The 15704-nt window shown below is 52.5% G+C and overlaps 6 protein-coding genes across 6 annotated transcripts; 1 reads left to right on the top strand and 5 right to left on the bottom strand.

Moving 5' to 3' along the window:
• Positions 1 to 394: 394 nt before the first annotated feature.
• PHACADRAFT_260610 (uncharacterized protein) lies at positions 395 to 1415 on the top strand. The gene is made up of 3 exons (XM_007398590.1): positions 395 to 645; positions 698 to 1047; positions 1103 to 1415. The coding sequence occupies exons 2-3, from the start codon at positions 790 to 792 to the stop codon at positions 1301 to 1303; spliced, it is 459 nt and encodes a 152-aa protein (XP_007398652.1). The 5' UTR covers positions 395 to 645; positions 698 to 789; the 3' UTR covers positions 1304 to 1415.
• An 817-nt stretch (positions 1416 to 2232) lies between these two features.
• On the bottom strand, positions 2233 to 4246 carry PHACADRAFT_260607 (uncharacterized protein). The gene has a single exon (XM_007398589.1). It carries the CDS (start codon positions 4240 to 4242, stop codon positions 3523 to 3525), a length of 720 nt encoding a protein of 239 aa, XP_007398651.1. The 5' UTR covers positions 4243 to 4246; the 3' UTR covers positions 2233 to 3522.
• A 729-nt stretch (positions 4247 to 4975) lies between these two features.
• Positions 4976 to 6058, bottom strand: PHACADRAFT_211573 (uncharacterized protein; the record flags this gene model as incomplete). Its single annotated transcript, XM_007398588.1, has 3 exons — positions 4976 to 5380; positions 5431 to 5521; positions 5571 to 6058. The coding sequence occupies 3 exons, from the start codon at positions 6056 to 6058 to the stop codon at positions 4976 to 4978; spliced, it is 984 nt and encodes a 327-aa protein (XP_007398650.1).
• An 858-nt stretch (positions 6059 to 6916) lies between these two features.
• On the bottom strand, positions 6917 to 9156 carry PHACADRAFT_198365 (uncharacterized protein; the record flags this gene model as incomplete). Its single annotated transcript, XM_007398587.1, has 10 exons — positions 6917 to 7297; positions 7359 to 7554; positions 7612 to 7680; positions 7736 to 7975; positions 8042 to 8183; positions 8234 to 8350; positions 8403 to 8445; positions 8501 to 8653; positions 8707 to 8766; positions 8824 to 9156. The coding sequence occupies 10 exons, from the start codon at positions 9154 to 9156 to the stop codon at positions 6917 to 6919; spliced, it is 1734 nt and encodes a 577-aa protein (XP_007398649.1).
• Positions 9157 to 10600: 1444 nt separating this feature from the next.
• PHACADRAFT_126011 (uncharacterized protein) lies at positions 10601 to 12411 on the bottom strand. Its single transcript, XM_007398586.1, has 8 exons — positions 12079 to 12411; positions 11781 to 12030; positions 11608 to 11731; positions 11318 to 11540; positions 11171 to 11257; positions 11005 to 11111; positions 10858 to 10945; positions 10601 to 10801 (listed from the first exon to the last, which is right to left on the bottom strand). The coding sequence occupies exons 1-8, from the start codon at positions 12160 to 12162 to the stop codon at positions 10697 to 10699; spliced, it is 1068 nt and encodes a 355-aa protein (XP_007398648.1). The 5' UTR covers positions 12163 to 12411; the 3' UTR covers positions 10601 to 10696.
• A 1225-nt stretch (positions 12412 to 13636) lies between these two features.
• On the bottom strand, positions 13637 to 15150 carry PHACADRAFT_30834 (uncharacterized protein; the record flags this gene model as incomplete). The annotated part of the gene is made up of 10 exons (XM_007398470.1): positions 13637 to 13876; positions 13933 to 13973; positions 14028 to 14037; positions 14093 to 14209; positions 14265 to 14533; positions 14585 to 14646; positions 14706 to 14707; positions 14759 to 14793; positions 14852 to 15001; positions 15069 to 15150. The coding sequence occupies 10 exons, from the start codon at positions 15148 to 15150 to the stop codon at positions 13637 to 13639; spliced, it is 1008 nt and encodes a 335-aa protein (XP_007398532.1).
• Between the last annotated feature and the right edge of the window lie 554 nt (positions 15151 to 15704).

Raw genomic sequence — 15704 nt, 5'->3', positions numbered from 1 at the left:
CCTCCGGCACAGAGCTGAAGAACAGCCATTTTATCCTGTCTAGAACGATAGGGTGTCTTTCTCGCAATAAAGGCTCCCTCATGAGCCCTCCAAACGATTCTTTGCCTTTCAAGCCTCTCGTGGACCACAGCGAGTGCCCAGGCTAGCATGTTTTGGGAGCATTAACTAGGAGGAAAAGGTCGTTGATCAGAAGTATGCTACAGAGTTGGAGCTAGGTGCGTACACACACTCACTCTCATCAACTACTTTCTAAAAACTGCAGCAGAACGACCCGGACGCAGTGCTGAATCTCGCAGCAGCCTGCTCGCATACGATCCGCTCTGAGTCGCCAAAGCAGATTCCTTTCTGCAGAGCAATTGAAAACTCCAGATACAGGTGCAACAGGATGAGCGCCGCTGCGCGGTCTACGAGAGCGCTTCTCAAGAGGGCTGTACGAGCTGGACCTCAAGATCTCAAGCCCCAGCCCATTCTGAAAGGCCTGCGAACAGCGTCAAACGACGTATTTGAAGAAGAACACGCCGTGACTCAGGAATGGCAAGCTCCTGTGGAACACTGAATGTGGCGTCGCCGCTTTCGAGAGCAAGCATGGGGGCAGTGTCCTCTGCTGCCCAAGCCCGTGCATCTTGCAGAGCAATCGAGAAGCTCGTATGTTTACTTGGCTTTTGAGACAAGCTCTACTTCTCACGCAGATCTTAAGATTGACAGAAACGAGAGCATCTTTCACAAAGGCGAACATCCTTGACAGGGGTGCAAGCGAAGACGAGCCCCTCGTACTTCCGTCACTCTATCATGTTCATGCCCACGTGCTGGCTTCACTCCTTCCCTGGCTCTCAAGAAGCACCGACTTGGACTCAGCCAGATGTGCAAGCCGCTCGAGATGTATACTCTCCATCATTGGACACCACCTTGGATGCCATCCTCGTCGACATTTGCATGGATGCTGACAACATTATCCAGGTATATTCGACAACCCTGTGTGCGGACAACTCGCAACTTATGAAGATTTTTGTACAACGGTTGTTGGTCGCCCGAGAGCGACGTCTATATGTATGTCCTCCTTTTTTTGCAGGTATGACCGCCTCGTACTCAGCTCATTTTGCAGCGCCGAATGCGTTGCAAATCAATGTGCCCTCGGCCCACTCCACAAACCGAGCGTATGCTTGAGCATCGAGGCCCCCCACCCACACAAACCCCATATGTCTGCGGCAAGGAAGAATGTAACGAGTGGGCGAGCAGGATCGGCAATGCAAAGGCATCATCACTGGCACCGACGTTTACCTTTTCCGTGCATTCTTCATCGTGAACTCGGGCGATACGAGTCTAATCAAGGCTGAATATCTGCGTGCGCCTATAATTCCCGCCACAACATCGGCTTCCCAGCGATGAACGCTATGTCCGGGCCTGCAGGTGTGACGGCGACGACGTCACCTTCCACTCTCTCTGGACCCTGGTCGTAGGCCCATATCATGTCTTCTCCTCGAAGTCATCGTACGAACAGTTTTGTCCATCATGGTGGCCATCGATGTCGAGCAAGCGATGTGATGACGACATCCAAAGCTGGCCTACCCCACGACGCCATCTATGCCCTCTTGTGGATCGTCTGGCGGCCTGTCGCCCGTCCCTACCACCGCATCGAGGTTCTATTGTGCCTGTGAGGCTCATTCAGCGGCCGGCCGGCTTTGAAGTTCTGAGGCACCAACTTGCGAGGCTGTTGGTCAGAAACATGCTGCGGGATCGGGGATCAGGTATGCACATATATCTCCTCTCAGTCAGCTGCTGTCTAACGACTCGCAGTCACTTTTGGATGTCGCGTCGAGTCTCACGAGAACCTGCCGTCACCGTCGCCAGAATTCACTCCTTCGAGGTGGTAATGGCCCTTGCCACTCATTGATAAGGCAATCGAAGGCCCGCAACACAGGCATAACCAGAGTGGCGTCGTTGCTATGATTTGCGAAAACATATCTTAGGATGGTTGCCCGTGCTAGGTTTCGAGGTTCGGCTTGTTACGTAAGGCCTACGAGCAGCGTCAAACGGCGTAGGAGTAGAGAGAAGGGGAGGTTGATGCCTGGAGACGGCAAGATCTTGCACAACCCCAAGTGCAGCATCGTCGCATTGAAGAGCGGAGTCATGAAAGAGCGCGTAGGCAGCTGACTTCTACAGTACAATTCTGTGATGGGGCCCGAAATGTCGTATGTCTATTTGGCTTTCGGTGCAGCTTTCACTTCTCATTAAGATTGCAGGGTTGACAGAGATGTGAAGATACAATGCAAGAGCTCGCTTTTTTGTTGCTCTATCACGCTCACAGCCACATCCCGGCTTTGTCCCTTTTTTGGCTCTTCAGAAGCCCTGACTTGGGCTCGTACAAGATGTACAGACTGGCCGAGATGCATTGCCCACCCTCTTTATGGGCCGTCTCGATGGACCATCCCATCAACATCCGCATGGACCACAGCAACATGGCCCAGGTATGCTCGACAGCCCGGCCCGCGGGGGATATGGAGCGTACGGAGAACCTTGCATAGCGGTCATATTAGGGCAGCATTTATACATGTATGTTCGCTTTGTTTATGGATATGAGTGCCCTGTACTTAGCCTGTCCTTCAGCGCAGAGTGTGCATTACGAGTCAAGTCTGTGATCAGCACACCCTACGGGCTGAGCGGACACCTGCGCTTCGAGTCTCTCAGGCTCATCAAGATCACCGTCTTGTACTCCGACAGCCAGATGAATAGTGTGACGAGTGGGCGAAACACGAAGGCACTGCTAGCGGCGCAGGCGCTTACCAGGCGTCCTTCACCATGAGCTCTTTCGTCTGCTTCAGCGTGCGTTCCTTCCCATTCATAAGTCCCATCATCTGTTGCTTAAATCAGCATACTACATAGTCTGCAGCAGAAGGGCAAGATGCACACCTGAGTGTTAGTGTAGTATGAGATGCTCGCAGCATACCCCATGTTCGGTAACAGAGGCTTGGGCGAAACCGGGCAATTGATGTCGGGAATACCCTTCAGACTGTCGTCATCACATGCATACGAGAGCAGATTGTCGGCGCACGAACTGCTGGCTCTACGCAAGCCGGCACGACCCGGTGAGACGCCTTGGAGTTCATGTGAGCGGCAGGGCAGTTAGACAATAGCCATATACGATGACGGTCAAGGCTCATAGTCGTGACATTCGACGGCGGGGCTACGGGATCGCTGGCAATCCTGACATCCCATGGTTGGCTTGGCCTGAACAAGAATGAGCTAAACTCTGCCCGAGACATGTCGTATGAAACGCACTATGATACGCGGGGGCACGGGCAAGGGTCCCGGCTCGAGTAGTGGAAAGTACTCACGATGCAGCCTCGGACAAGAGAAGCCTAAACCTTCAGATTTATGGTGGAAGATGTGACAGCAGTAAGCTGAATCCGATATTTTACGATAATCTAGCTCAGCGGCATGTCCCATCCAACGCATGGTGACATACCTTGGGGTCTCCACTACGACGTCTCGGCGAATGCCATGTCCGTCTCCCGCCGCCAGCAATTACCTCCATGCCATTCCCGAGGCAACCCCTAGAGCCTCCTTTGCCACCATTGAGATGCACTTCCAGCGGTCGCTCCCTAGCTTCACCCCTCCGTACCACCGGTAAACGACGAGGACGACATCTCGCCCTTTACAGTCCGGCGAGAGCTCAAGCAAGCGTTCCAGCCTTTCTCCTGCACCAGACTCACCGCCGGATACTGAGCCAGAGACCACTTGTTCACGAGGAGACGTGATCGCCGAAGGTAAATTTGAAGACGCGGGCACTCGCTTTGGCTTTGGACGTGGTCCTGATTCTGGAGGCGGCCCAGATATAGCTTTAGGCACCGTAATGCGCCATGCGTACATGCAATGTGATGCACGCTTTGCCTGCGAGTTGGTACGTTCGAGCTCCTCGAAGAAGCGGTCTAGTCTTCGCGTCACCTCCACTGCACTGGCACTTGCAAATGAATTGACCGGGGTCGAGGATAGCCCTTGAGCTTCGCCATGATGTTGGCATAGAAATAATGGAGGAAGACTCGAGACATAGGCCTTGAAAACGGACTTGTGTAGGGTGAGGCGCGACGAGGAGTGGATAGGGTTTGGCCAGTCAGAAGCCTGGGAAGTTTGCGTGAACGTGTCCTGGCAACTCAGAGCGGGGACAGCGTTTGAGAAGAAGCGTGGAGGAATGCAAGTCCATCGAAGGAGAGCAGAACAAAGCCTGACGGATATATGAAGGGACATCGCCAGAATTTTAGAACCTCGGGAGTCGGATCCCTCACAGGGTGGTAAGCGCAGTTTTTTTCTCAAGAAAACTCAGACAAAAGCGGCTAAACAAGGCCCCGTTATTCCTCGATTCTACGCCGATGCAAATTGAGGAGAAACCGGTGCAAAACCAGCCAAAAGGATCTAAAACACAGTAAAACTGGCGGAAAAATGAGTTTTGCCTTCGGTTTTTTCAGGTGAAAACCGGATAAAGTTGGGGCCTTGTTGGATCAGTTTTTGGCTAATTTTACGCCGGAAAAAAGTGCGCTTACCACCCAGTGCCTGCATTGGTTATCTTGATTATGTAATTTGACCCACGCGGAAAGTATGAGGGTAGGCCGAAGGTTCGATTTCCCCTTAATCCACTTATATACTTCACATACGGTTCCCTCCTCAAATTTGCCTCATCTTATTTTTCCAAACCTCTTGCTCATCTCTTCGTCAAAGACGCAGGAATCATTAATCAAGGATCGCCCTAGCACTGAGATCCAGCGTACACTCGATATATTATATAACCCGTACTGGGCACAGCACACATATCCTAATGCACGTTGAATACAATGTCTCTTAGTGATTAGTAGGAAACATAGAAGCATCGCCCCGCGACGATATTGTAACAGTTCTCAACGCAGATATGCACATATATATCCTTCAATCTCTTAGCTCTCGAAGATAGGAAGCAACACACCAGAGATAGCTCCGAGCTTACCTCTCAAGCGATGCGCTTGTTTGTGGCAAGAGAAGCGATGATGGGCCCGGGGGACGGCGTGTTGGAGCCACTTTGCTGAAGCCGAATTAATCTGGATAGCGACGGTCGGTTTGTCCGCGTTCCGCTCGTGGCTGCATGGGCTGTGCCAGAGCAGTACGCAATTGCGGCCTGTCCCTCCTCGCCCTGAATGGGCGAGAGTCGCGGCCATTCAGAGAGATCGAGGGAGGATTTAGGCGTGGACAGACAAGATTGAATCGCATGAATAGCCAGGGGCGCAGAATGTTTCTCCTGTGGTGCTTCAGGAGACGTGGGTGGCGTAACCGAGGTGGATGCGAAAGGCTTGGGACTGGGTTTTCGCCGCAAGAGGCCCAGCCCGGCGATGGGGAAATTGAGCGTAATTCCGATACTCTGTGGGAGCCTCAGTCAATTGGAGCGTTGTCGGTAGGCATTGCACACACCTCGGGACTGCCCGACGACGTCCTACCCATCTCGACAACAAAAGCCTCAGGCTTCACTTGTGTGGCGCGCGTGGCGGTAGACGAAGAAGGTCTGACAAAAAGGGTAAGATAGTATCGAATGTTGAGACAAGAGGGCGTACTTCATATTATGCAACTCCATGACTGTGCGTACGAGGTCAATCTGCTCTTGGATCGATCTCCGCAGCCTGCTCGCCTCCTTCCGATGGAACATCGTCCAAACAACTGGGTCCATGGCCTGCCGTAGTACCGCGTTGACTTCACGGACGAGTCGGGTCTTCGGGGGATGCTTAGTAGTTAACTTCAGGAGAAACTGCCGGATGGCATCGGAGCAGGCTTTGAGCGGCCCCCGTATGGCGTCGGCAACATCAGGTGGGAGCGACGCGACTGAGAATGTGGCAGCAACCTGCTTTTCTGCCAAGTGCAGAACCTTCTTGACGTCGTCGAGGTACGTGAGCATCCTCTTCTTCTCCTTATCTGCTTGATAGCACCCCTCGACAAACTTGTAAGTATACGCTATGAGTCCAACGAGCGACGCGAAGTCTCCGAAACTCCCAAACGTAGGCGCAAAAGAGACAGACAAAGAAGACGGAATAGATGGTCCGGCCATAGTTGCAAAATGTCATAGTAGTGAACTGGAAAGAGGTCTCTTAGTTATATATAATTTCATGAAGGGGATCGGACCCTTTCCGACTATACTATGGGAAGGACGTAAAGACATGCCGCGAACACGTAACAACATAAACCTTCACCTTATCCTTGGGCTGTAACACTCGGAACATGAGCTCCTCCGTCGACAACGGGTGGTACTCGATCAGAGTTCTTGTGAATTTTCGCATCCGTGCTGTTGACTAGAGCCACGTCGTAGACAGCCCACCGCCAATATACTAGGCACCTAGGTATTTCTGCGCTGAAGTTGTCTGCCATTGCGTAGAGTCTCCCGCAAGAGCGTTTGTAGTCTTCCGGCGTGAGTCGCTCAGTCTGAACATCTGTCGGCGAGCTGTGCGTGGGAGAAGATAGTTCAGTGAGCTGTGCTGGAGCACCGATATGATGTTTCATTGCACCGCAGAAGCCTTCTCGCATAATCCCAGAGTCCTAGCATGGATCGTCATCTGCTCAAGTACGGCGGCTCTTCACAGAGACCGGATCTGACTCTCACGGAGCATAAACGCCACTCCTAGAGCGTGGCAAAGGCGTGGTAGGGGCATGTCGCTAGGCAAGAGCGACGCAGCCAAAGCTGGTAAGTTGTCCTGTGTTGGGCGTATCATGACACGCTAGTATCGAGAGCACCCGAGAAAAACGGCTGTTAACAATTAACAAGTGGAGAATCAGAAAGCTGCGCACTCGAGGACACCATGGGAAAGACGAACTCGAGATAATTTTACGCAATCCCAAACTTCTCCAGCGATGACGAGAAAATAGCCAATCCTATATCCAAAAGAATTCTTAAAGTACAGCATAAAGGGCTTCAGTGAGCAAAGCGGAAGTCAAGGCGACGATTCCCAACATCCTTCGTCGTCGCCAGATAGTGCACCTGCTGCTCAGGAGTCATCGCGTTCCAGATGCGGTCGCGCTGCTTGTTCCGCCAGATGTAGTACAGCTTCGTGCCGGGGTAGAGAACGATCAGGTTGATACAGCTGATTGAGATGAGGATGCGATTGCCCCGCCGGTAGCGCGGCGCGTCGTTTGACTGATAGATGTACGCAGACACGACGGAGGTCAGCTGCACGAACATGTTGTACAGCGAAGCGTTAACTGTTCGGCTCGCGACCGCACCCGAGTTGCGAGAGCACCAGCCAACTTGGATTGGATGCGTGTACGGGTAGGACAGCAGCGCCGTGGCCAGGCCCTGTAAAGACAGACACCTGTGAGGTGGGACGGGTAAGGGCCACTAGGTGGAGGGTACATACATAGTAAATCCACTGGTTCGGATTCTCCGGGAGACAGTAGATGGCGATAAGGAACGGCAGGGCCCAAAAATCTTCAAGCATAGACACCACAGCACGGTCGTTGACCGCCTCTGAGAGTAAAGTGACCAGCCACATGGTGATGATGCCTAGGAACGTCGATGGAATTGTTAATAAGTTGGTCTCGAAGGTGCCGAAGCTGCGCCGAAAACGGGTCGGTCACAAGATTATCCCGACAATATACAAGGATACGCACCCCAGGTTCCTGAGCGAAAGAGTCAGGTAGGTACCTGGCGGGGAGATAGGGATGCCGAATGTGAGCCCGCTATCAAGAAGCTAGGATTAGCACATGCACCAACAACGTAAAGCCGAAAGCTTACAGGATGTACAGCGGCCAAAGATCGTAATCGCAGACTGCGGTCCAGAGACGCTTCAAGGTCAGGCCCTCACGATTGTGCATGTCGCCCTTGCTCGGATCGTCGCGAAGCACACGAGAGACGATGATTGTCTCTTCCCGCTCCGTGAACCAGCCATTCGGCCTGAACCACTTCTTCGTCTGTGTCGGCGAGGGTGGCATCATGAAAAACGTCGCTAGGCCGATCACCAGAGTGAGGCAGCCCCTAGGATTGCAGTGTCAGCTACCGCAATACCAACGAGTACAGCAGGATACGCACTCGACCATAAACAACCATTGCCAGCCAGCCTTGCCCAAGTGCCCACGCAGACGCAGGACGCCGTACGCAATGAAGCTGGCGACGATGCTGCAGACGTTCGAGGACATCCAAAAGTATGCTAGACGCATAGGCAGCTCGGTCTTTGTGTAGAAGTCTGAAATCGCGTTAGCGTAGTAATTCCGTGGATAACGTTGATATACACACAAGACATGTAGAGTATCAAATCTGGAATGAATCCGCCCTGGATAAATCCGAGGAGAGCACGGCAGACCAAGAAGCTCGACCGACCCGAGAGCCAGAACTGACAAAGGGTGATGATGGCTGCCGCCAATTTAGTACATGATGTAAGTAAACCTAATTGCGAAACACTTACACCAGAGGCACATTTGCGTAGGGATCCAGCGATCTGGACCAACCTGAAAAACGACATTGTCGGTGAATCGGTCATCAGCTCATATAGCATACACGTACCCTTTTGCTGACCAGCTGGCTAGGAAGTTCAGCAGCCAGAAAAGCGAGACGGAAGATGACGTTTCCCAAGTTGTAGTCATCTGTTGTCATGTGTAGGTCGGGCAGGAAGTTGTCCGTATTGGCTTGTGACAGGTTGCCTCGGTCGATATTCAGCTGGAACAGAGACAATAGGTATCGGCGTATTCGGAGATGGTAGAAAGACGCACAGCGGAGAAGCTAATAGCTGCCCACAGCATGACCCGCCAGTCAATCTTCCGCACGATAGCCTGTGTAGTAAATCTATATCAGTGTTGGGATCAAACAGAGCAGATAGATTCGCGTACCCGCTCCTCACGGAATGTCCAGCGAGCATTTGGATCAAAGCGGTGAAGGTTCTCGTACTTTTCTGGAGGCCAGTAGTGCTTAGCCAGGACGGGATCATCGAAGACACTTCGTCTAGTCGCGCAGCCGTCGGGGTCGAGCAGCTTCAGATTCTTCCGCCGGAAGAGGACATCGGTAAACCGCGGCTTCTCATCGAGAGCAGGAAGAAGGTCCGAAGTCGAGGGCGAGAATTCACTTTCGCTCCCCTTCTTGTCGATAGACGACGTGCTCGAGAGGGGCGCGCCAAGTTCGCCTTTCGTGTCAAGCGGTAGCTCTGCGAGAGACTCAGACGTCATGATTGTCAGCGGTAGCGGCCTATACTGAGGAGAGTGAGACTTGGGCCAGAAACCGGACAACCACTCCAGCTTGAGCAGCTGGGAAGCCCTAATAAATAGGGATTCGCACTGTCTCAGGTGTTCCTGCCACGCCATAATCATTCATACAGCGTATGGGCTCCAAGGCTAGTGAGAAAGGTATAATTTCCCGCTCTTCAACCGCGCAGATAAGCCAATGAGGCCGTGCGAGCGTGGTATTGCACCATTCAAAGACGCTGTACGCAGCGCAGTCAGTAAGCGCCGAAGACGCAGTAGAGAAGCCCGATGGCGACAATCGCGCAAGCGACCAGGAATTGTGCCGAGGTCAGGCTTGCATATCAATCGTGTGTACAGAAATGCCAGTATTGGGACAGCAGGCCGCATGGACAGCTGCAACGCAGCGCCGGGCCGCTGTGCCAGGAACGTTTGAGAGCATATCGCGCGATAAACTACACCGATGTTGCAAAGAAACAGTCAGCAATTTCGCGTTGCACTCTGTGTAGAATCGTATATCCGGTCATGGCATGAGCATCTCGAACAATTGCCCAGAGGGAAGAGTGCCGAGGATGCTTGCCAGATACATCAAGGACGGTCAGGAAGCGACTCACTCATTGCCAGCAGTTTGGCTCCGCCTGGAAATCGTCATAAATAATTTCATCCTTCTGTAAAGCGCAGCCGATCTATCGCTGTGCACGTATTACTGGCTGCGCGACGCATCAACCCTAGGCTCACCAGAGCAATACCAGATATTGTATCCAGATCCGACACAGCTTGGAAAAGGATGTCCGTAGAAGTCAAAGCCCGTAAGAATGACTCCAGCGCTCCTTCACATAGAAGACTTACCTGGCGTACTAGCACGACTAGGGGTTCAACGCACAATGCACACTTTGAACGTCGAGTAGTAAAGGCTAGGTACTCTGAGATTGCAAATACTCTCGTGAAAAGAATGCCGCAACGCGAGAATACTGCGGCTATCAGGGAAACGTTCCATTTTGCTTGTTGGGTGAGATGGAGGAGTGTCTTCAAGGCTCTTCAAGGTAAATGTAAGTGTGCGTTCGGCAAATTGTCGCAAATTGCCGGCATGAGCCATCATACGCGCCTATCATCCGGACTTAATTTTGAAAGCCGGAAGCAGGCGCGGGCCACCACTGAGCTCGTTCCACAACCTCTCCTTCCTGTTCATCATGGCCCACGCTTTCTTGTCGTAGATTTCGAGGAAAGTCAAGTGAAAACGAAAAGTCTGATTATATTGAAGCATGCAAGGGGATGACGAACGTGACGCCTACGACTGCAACCGAATTTTGGGGGCTGAGAGGGTGCTATGCCGCGGCGTCTCTACTGCACGTCGTCCAGGCGTCCGCGTATCCGATCGAGCTCAAGTGCTAATACAAGATGGCGGAATTCACGCTTGGACTAGACTTGGTTTGCCAGCTAAGGTTCGTGGGTATCAAGGTGACGTAGCGACTTTCATTTCAAGTCAATACAATGCTACCCCCGCTCCGCGCCTCCTACAAATACTGTTTCACAATCTGCTCTCGTCTCGTGGAATTATGAGACTTCGGGATATATTATTTTGAAGGCATCGGAGGACGGCCGCTGCTAGCCCCGCGGGCTGTTGCTGAATGATCTGCAAATGGTGCAGTAGGCACGGTTTGGTCAATATCTCGCACATAAATGACCCACCATGTGGCCTGATCCTTGCACTCTATACATCGACGCATATCGTCCTTCTGCTGCAACCCGGAGCATATCCGCATGGAATGATTCAGGTCTAAAACAGTATCATCATCCTCGAGACTTTCACACGTAACGAGAATTACACGAGCTTACATCAAGTCTGGTTGCGCCCCGAATATGAAGTGGACTGGGAGTAGCAAGCAGACGAAACGGAGGTAATCGTACGCGCGTACTATCCCTTGGAATTCGCGATACCCGGCCTAGAACAATAAGTCTCAACCCCCATAACTCGTGAGAGGGGATAAGAGTCAATGCTTACCGCTTCGTACTCGCGTGGGCATTTCAGCGTTACGCCTTCTCGCTCTTCCGGATAGAGCGCCGTAGGTAAGTCGCGGAGGGCGTTTTCCTACATAGATTTCAGTATGTCAGAGGGCAGCCGCTGCGAGACTTGCAAGGGAACACCCACAACGTATGATACCTGTACCTCTGGAGCCCACGTCCGGAGCCGGCGGTTGGCGCGCATGTGTCTCAGAGCCTCTACACGGCTCTTCCACTTGTATTGTCGCCGTGCAGCGCCGGAGGACATGTCGAAAGCGAGGTTTCCAGCTTGTAAGGGGGAGAGAATCATAGGTTCCGCAAGGATAAGGGAGGAAAATTCGACTGTAGGAATATACGTATCTATCAGTACTCTACTCGTTTTACGCCATTTAGTGGTTAGTACCGGCACAAGAGGCAGAGAAAGCACTGGGAACGTACAGAGGGACGCAACCAGCGGAGACTCCAATTCCTACTAAATTTCTCTTCCGAAAGTCGATATCGACGCCGGTACCCAGACCAGCCAGGAAAACGTGAAGGCTCCTCGTATAATCTTCCCAGTAACCTGAAAGAGATCCGTCAGAGGTGGACTGTATTTGTTCAGAGACACTTACACGACGAGGGGTATCCGGTGAACAGATACTCGTTCGCGATGGCCGAGTCCCCATGGTTTGGCGCGTCGATCGCCCACGCTTCGCGAACCTTAATGTCCGTAGTCAACCCTGACGACATCAGGCTGAACATATGTCGCAAGGTTGGCTCCCATAGCTCTTTATACTGGCCCGCAGGGTGAATACAGATAAGGGTAAGGGCTTCTGGGTCATTTGAGCAGAGGCTAGGATGCCAATAACGTTTGGCTGGAATCTACGGGGGGAGCTTAGTTGCTTGAAAACTCAGGCAAAATCTACGCACGAGAAGAGGGTATTTGGGTCTCGGATCGAAGAGGTACGCCTCGAATTGCATCTCGGCAGTGTCTAGAGACGACGACGAACTCATAGAAGCATAATAAAATAGCCCGCTCCAAGAGAACGCACTTTATGTATGCGCTGGAACGCCGTCATGGGCGTGTCGCGCTGTGGCCAGAAGGATATCCATAGGTCCTCGGTCGGCTCTTCGTGCAGATCCGAGGCCTGCGCAGTCCGACATGTGAACGGATACCAGTGTGCGCTGATGTTCTTATACATCGGTACCTATTGGATCAGCTCTTTCCGTCCTAAGCATGGCTCGAGGCTGCACACAACGCGAGCTGATACCACTTACCTGGACAAATAGCAACGTAAGCATCTGGTGACAAGCTTCGTAATACTGCTGCTGTTATCACATGGGTTCGACTCATGCTTCTAGTCCTGTATCCGTCGAAAATGTAGATGTTAAGGACATCGTAAGCCACGGCCCTAACATTCCGACTGGTACCTGGAGATGGCCGGGGGGGGGGGGGGGGAGTGTACCTGCGCTCTAAAAATGACGCAGAACGCGAAGGAAGTCAATCTTCTGGCTGGAACCAGGAGGGTTTGCAAAAGCTCGGCCGTGTCGTCTACCAGAAACTGCCAGCTGCTGACAGCAGCTATCACAGTGAGGAATGTATATGAAAGATGGAACAACGTTGACTCACAATCTACATCGAGGCTCCGTCAAGATCACTGCAACCTGAGCTTTCAATACTCTCGGCCCTTTCTGGCCAGCATGGTGGGCGATCGTCAAGTTTGGTATTAGCGGTCACAGACGGAAGGGTGATTTGCGGAGGTAAGAGGACGCAAGGATAACGCGAGCGCGGCCCTTTCAATACATGACGTCCGAAAAAAATGACCGCTGCCCTCGCTCTAGCGAGTGTTAATAAGCGAGGTTGGTTGACAAAGCAGGCGCGGATGTCGACATCCGGGAGCAACTCTGGAGGTGAAGGCTGAGCGCTGAATGCCCCGAGTATGCTCTAAGACATTATTAAATATCCTCTACACGAGAAGGGTAGACAGAGGTAGATGTCGAGGTGATGAAGTTCATGTAGGGATCATGCCATGGTACGGATCCTCGCTTGAGGCCGAGGCCGAGGCCGGCCCCGCGACAAAAGCGCCTATTGGCGATTTTGTGGCGTCCCGACCTGATGCGCAAGATACCCATACATGGAGATACGCCGTCGACGCAAGTTGCCTCCGGCATCAATTCGGCATCAATTCGATAATACCATTTTCGCTCTTGCCTACAGTTATCACTAACGTCTCTTTGAGCTTCATCCAAAATGACGAGGAATACATGGAATAACATGTATATTCAAGAGACAAAGGAGAGGCGGCATTAGAGGGAGACTGTTTGATACATGGATGTCGGACACGACAGGACGCTATGCACAGTAGTATACAGATTACATACCGGGGAAGCAAATCATACAGCATGTCAGATTAAATAGATAGAATAAAATAGTCGTTAGGCGCTCTCTCTACGAGACCGCGGCCGTACTGTGACAGTATTCGTCATATCATGAAGGCGAGATGCCTCCGCCGTTGTTCGAGAAGCGGCCGAGCTCGAACGCTTCGGCCTTGGGGTCCCAAATTCGGACCCGGTGGTTGTCTTTCTTCAGCTTCTCCACGCGCAAGATGAGCCTGGAGAGGATTATGGCGATGAGCGACCAGACGTTGCTAGAGAACCTGTTAGTCGGAGGTGTTGGGCGGGCAGGAAGATAAAGAGCGCACAAGACGATTACTAGGTCTTCGTATGGCTTAAAGATGATAATGGTTAGAATGCAACATCTCGAGGATTTAGTCGTATACGTACTGGTAGTCGCACGAATATGATGAAGTTCATTAGCCGCGCCACTGGGTATCAGACCGTCAGCTAACATCGCCGCGAAGATCACCTATGGTACTCACGGAACAAGCACTGCAATTTCAAAATCAGCTATCGTTCTGAAACAATCAAACCAACGTAGACTTACGAAGAACCACGCGGCGCCATCTCGCCGCAGCGATGACAGAACGTCTGTGCTCTGACGGTAGGGTCTGTCGAGAGCATTCGCAACAGCCAACGTGATCGCAAATGCATCAAATGCAACCTGAGACACTGCGCGTTAGCGCTCCGAAGCACGGAACGCCACTCCGGGGGCTTACCAAACACGCCCAGAAGCCTTTTCCCACCGCTGATCCGCTGATGATGAGGCAGGTGTCGAGCGGCGCGAAGTACGTTGTCTGTCCTGCAACGCCTGTGAGCGGCGACGCTCTGCGGGGATGAAACGCGTGAGGCCTACTGTGCTCTTGTATCGTCTGGATGACGCCTAGAATGAACGCCGGGAGGTATGTGCAGATGAGCGCGACGATAATGGCGTACATCGCTCCTTTCCGGTGGTCCCAGAGCTGGTAGTGGTATAGGGCCATGTACACTGTTATTCTGCGTCGGCAGTGCGTTGCCAGATAAAAGGCAAGACGCTTACCGTTTGCGAGTAATGATGTTGCCATTAGAAGGCAAAACAGGACAACAATGAACGACTTGCAGCTGGAGAGGGAGCGTTAGCGGTCAGGGTCAGCTTAAGACCCCTAGTACACAACACTTACGACTGCAAAAACAGTTAGCTTGGGATACGACGGTGGACACGGTTTGTACGCACCTCTGTCGTTAATGGCGGCCTAAAGCCGCTGAACACTACGGGATAAACGCACGTCAGCAAGCGCCGAATACTCTCGTCGTCAAGTCAACTCACTGTACGCGACGTAGAAAAAGCCCCCTTCCGTCCCATAGCGATATAAAACATACGTCACTTTCGTAACGTCGATCTTCTTGGGCCATATGTAATCGATTTCCTCGTCGAGACTGATGATGTGGTCCCATAGTACCGCAACCATGCCTGCCGCTGCGGAAGACAATTCGCGTCAGTGACGCTCGAGCCGCCGCGCCAGGCCTAAGAGGAAGGGACGCACCAGACAAGTACTTGGTCGCGAGCAGGGCGGGAACGGACGAGAGGATCGCACTCGCCGGTTCGGGCCCTACAGTGCTGTTCATCTTTACGCGTAGGGGACGGAGGGATCGTGTGGGTGCAAATACGGCAGCCAGAAATGTTATATGGACACTGCTGTGCGGGTCTGATCCGGGTGCGCCCCTCCTGGTGTCTGCCCTGACACGCAGCAGTTAGCGCGTAGGCGGCCCAGGTTGGGTGATGCTGTGTAGAGTTATGGCGACCTCGACACGAGAACAGCCGTCGGAGGCGCTCAGGCTGCTAGGAACTGCTAGGATTACTATCGTGGCAGGGCGGATCATCCATGGATACCAGTGTACAGCCCACTGTCAGCCATGAAGCGCGAGCATGCAGATAATAATCGTGCTAAGAATGAGTAATCAAATACTGCACAGACTATTCATCTACATACGTGGCGCAATGTTGGGAGTGGATCTGAGTGGAGGCCAGCCATGATCAGCTGGACAGTGAACGTCAAAGTCGGTTACGGGGGCCTACCGCGCAATGTCCAACGTATCGTTGCATGGGATGCCATTGCGAGCCAGGGACTTGCGAATTGAGCTAGACCGGAAGAATGTTAGGACACAGGTCATGATGGCAT

Source organism: Phanerochaete carnosa (assembly GCF_000300595.1).
Source record: "Phanerochaete carnosa HHB-10118-sp unplaced genomic scaffold PHACAscaffold_8, whole genome shotgun sequence".
NCBI lineage: Eukaryota > Fungi > Basidiomycota > Agaricomycetes > Polyporales > Phanerochaetaceae > Phanerochaete > Phanerochaete carnosa.
Note: the sequence above shows the minus strand (reverse complement) of the source record. Positions and strands in the feature narration are given on the sequence as shown.

Coding starts and splice junctions, on each gene's coding strand:
- PHACADRAFT_260610 (XM_007398590.1), top strand. CDS start 790: ATGTTCATGCCCACGTGCTGGCTTCACTCCTTCCCTGGCTCTCAAGAA. Junction 1,048..1,102: donor CCCGAGAGCGACGTCTATAT/GTATGTCCTCCT, acceptor CTCATTTTGCAG/CGCCGAATGCGTTGCAAATC.
- PHACADRAFT_260607 (XM_007398589.1), bottom strand. CDS start 4,242: ATGTCCCTTCATATATCCGTCAGGCTTTGTTCTGCTCTCCTTCGATGG.
- PHACADRAFT_126011 (XM_007398586.1), bottom strand. CDS start 12,162: ATGAGTTCGTCGTCGTCTCTAGACACTGCCGAGATGCAATTCGAGGCG. Junction 11,541..11,607: donor TCCGCTGGTTGCGTCCCTCT/GTACGTTCCCAG, acceptor TAAAACGAGTAG/AGTACTGATAGATACGTATA. Junction 10,802..10,857: donor TGCAAGGATCAGGCCACATG/GTGGGTCATTTA, acceptor CACCATTTGCAG/ATCATTCAGCAACAGCCCGC.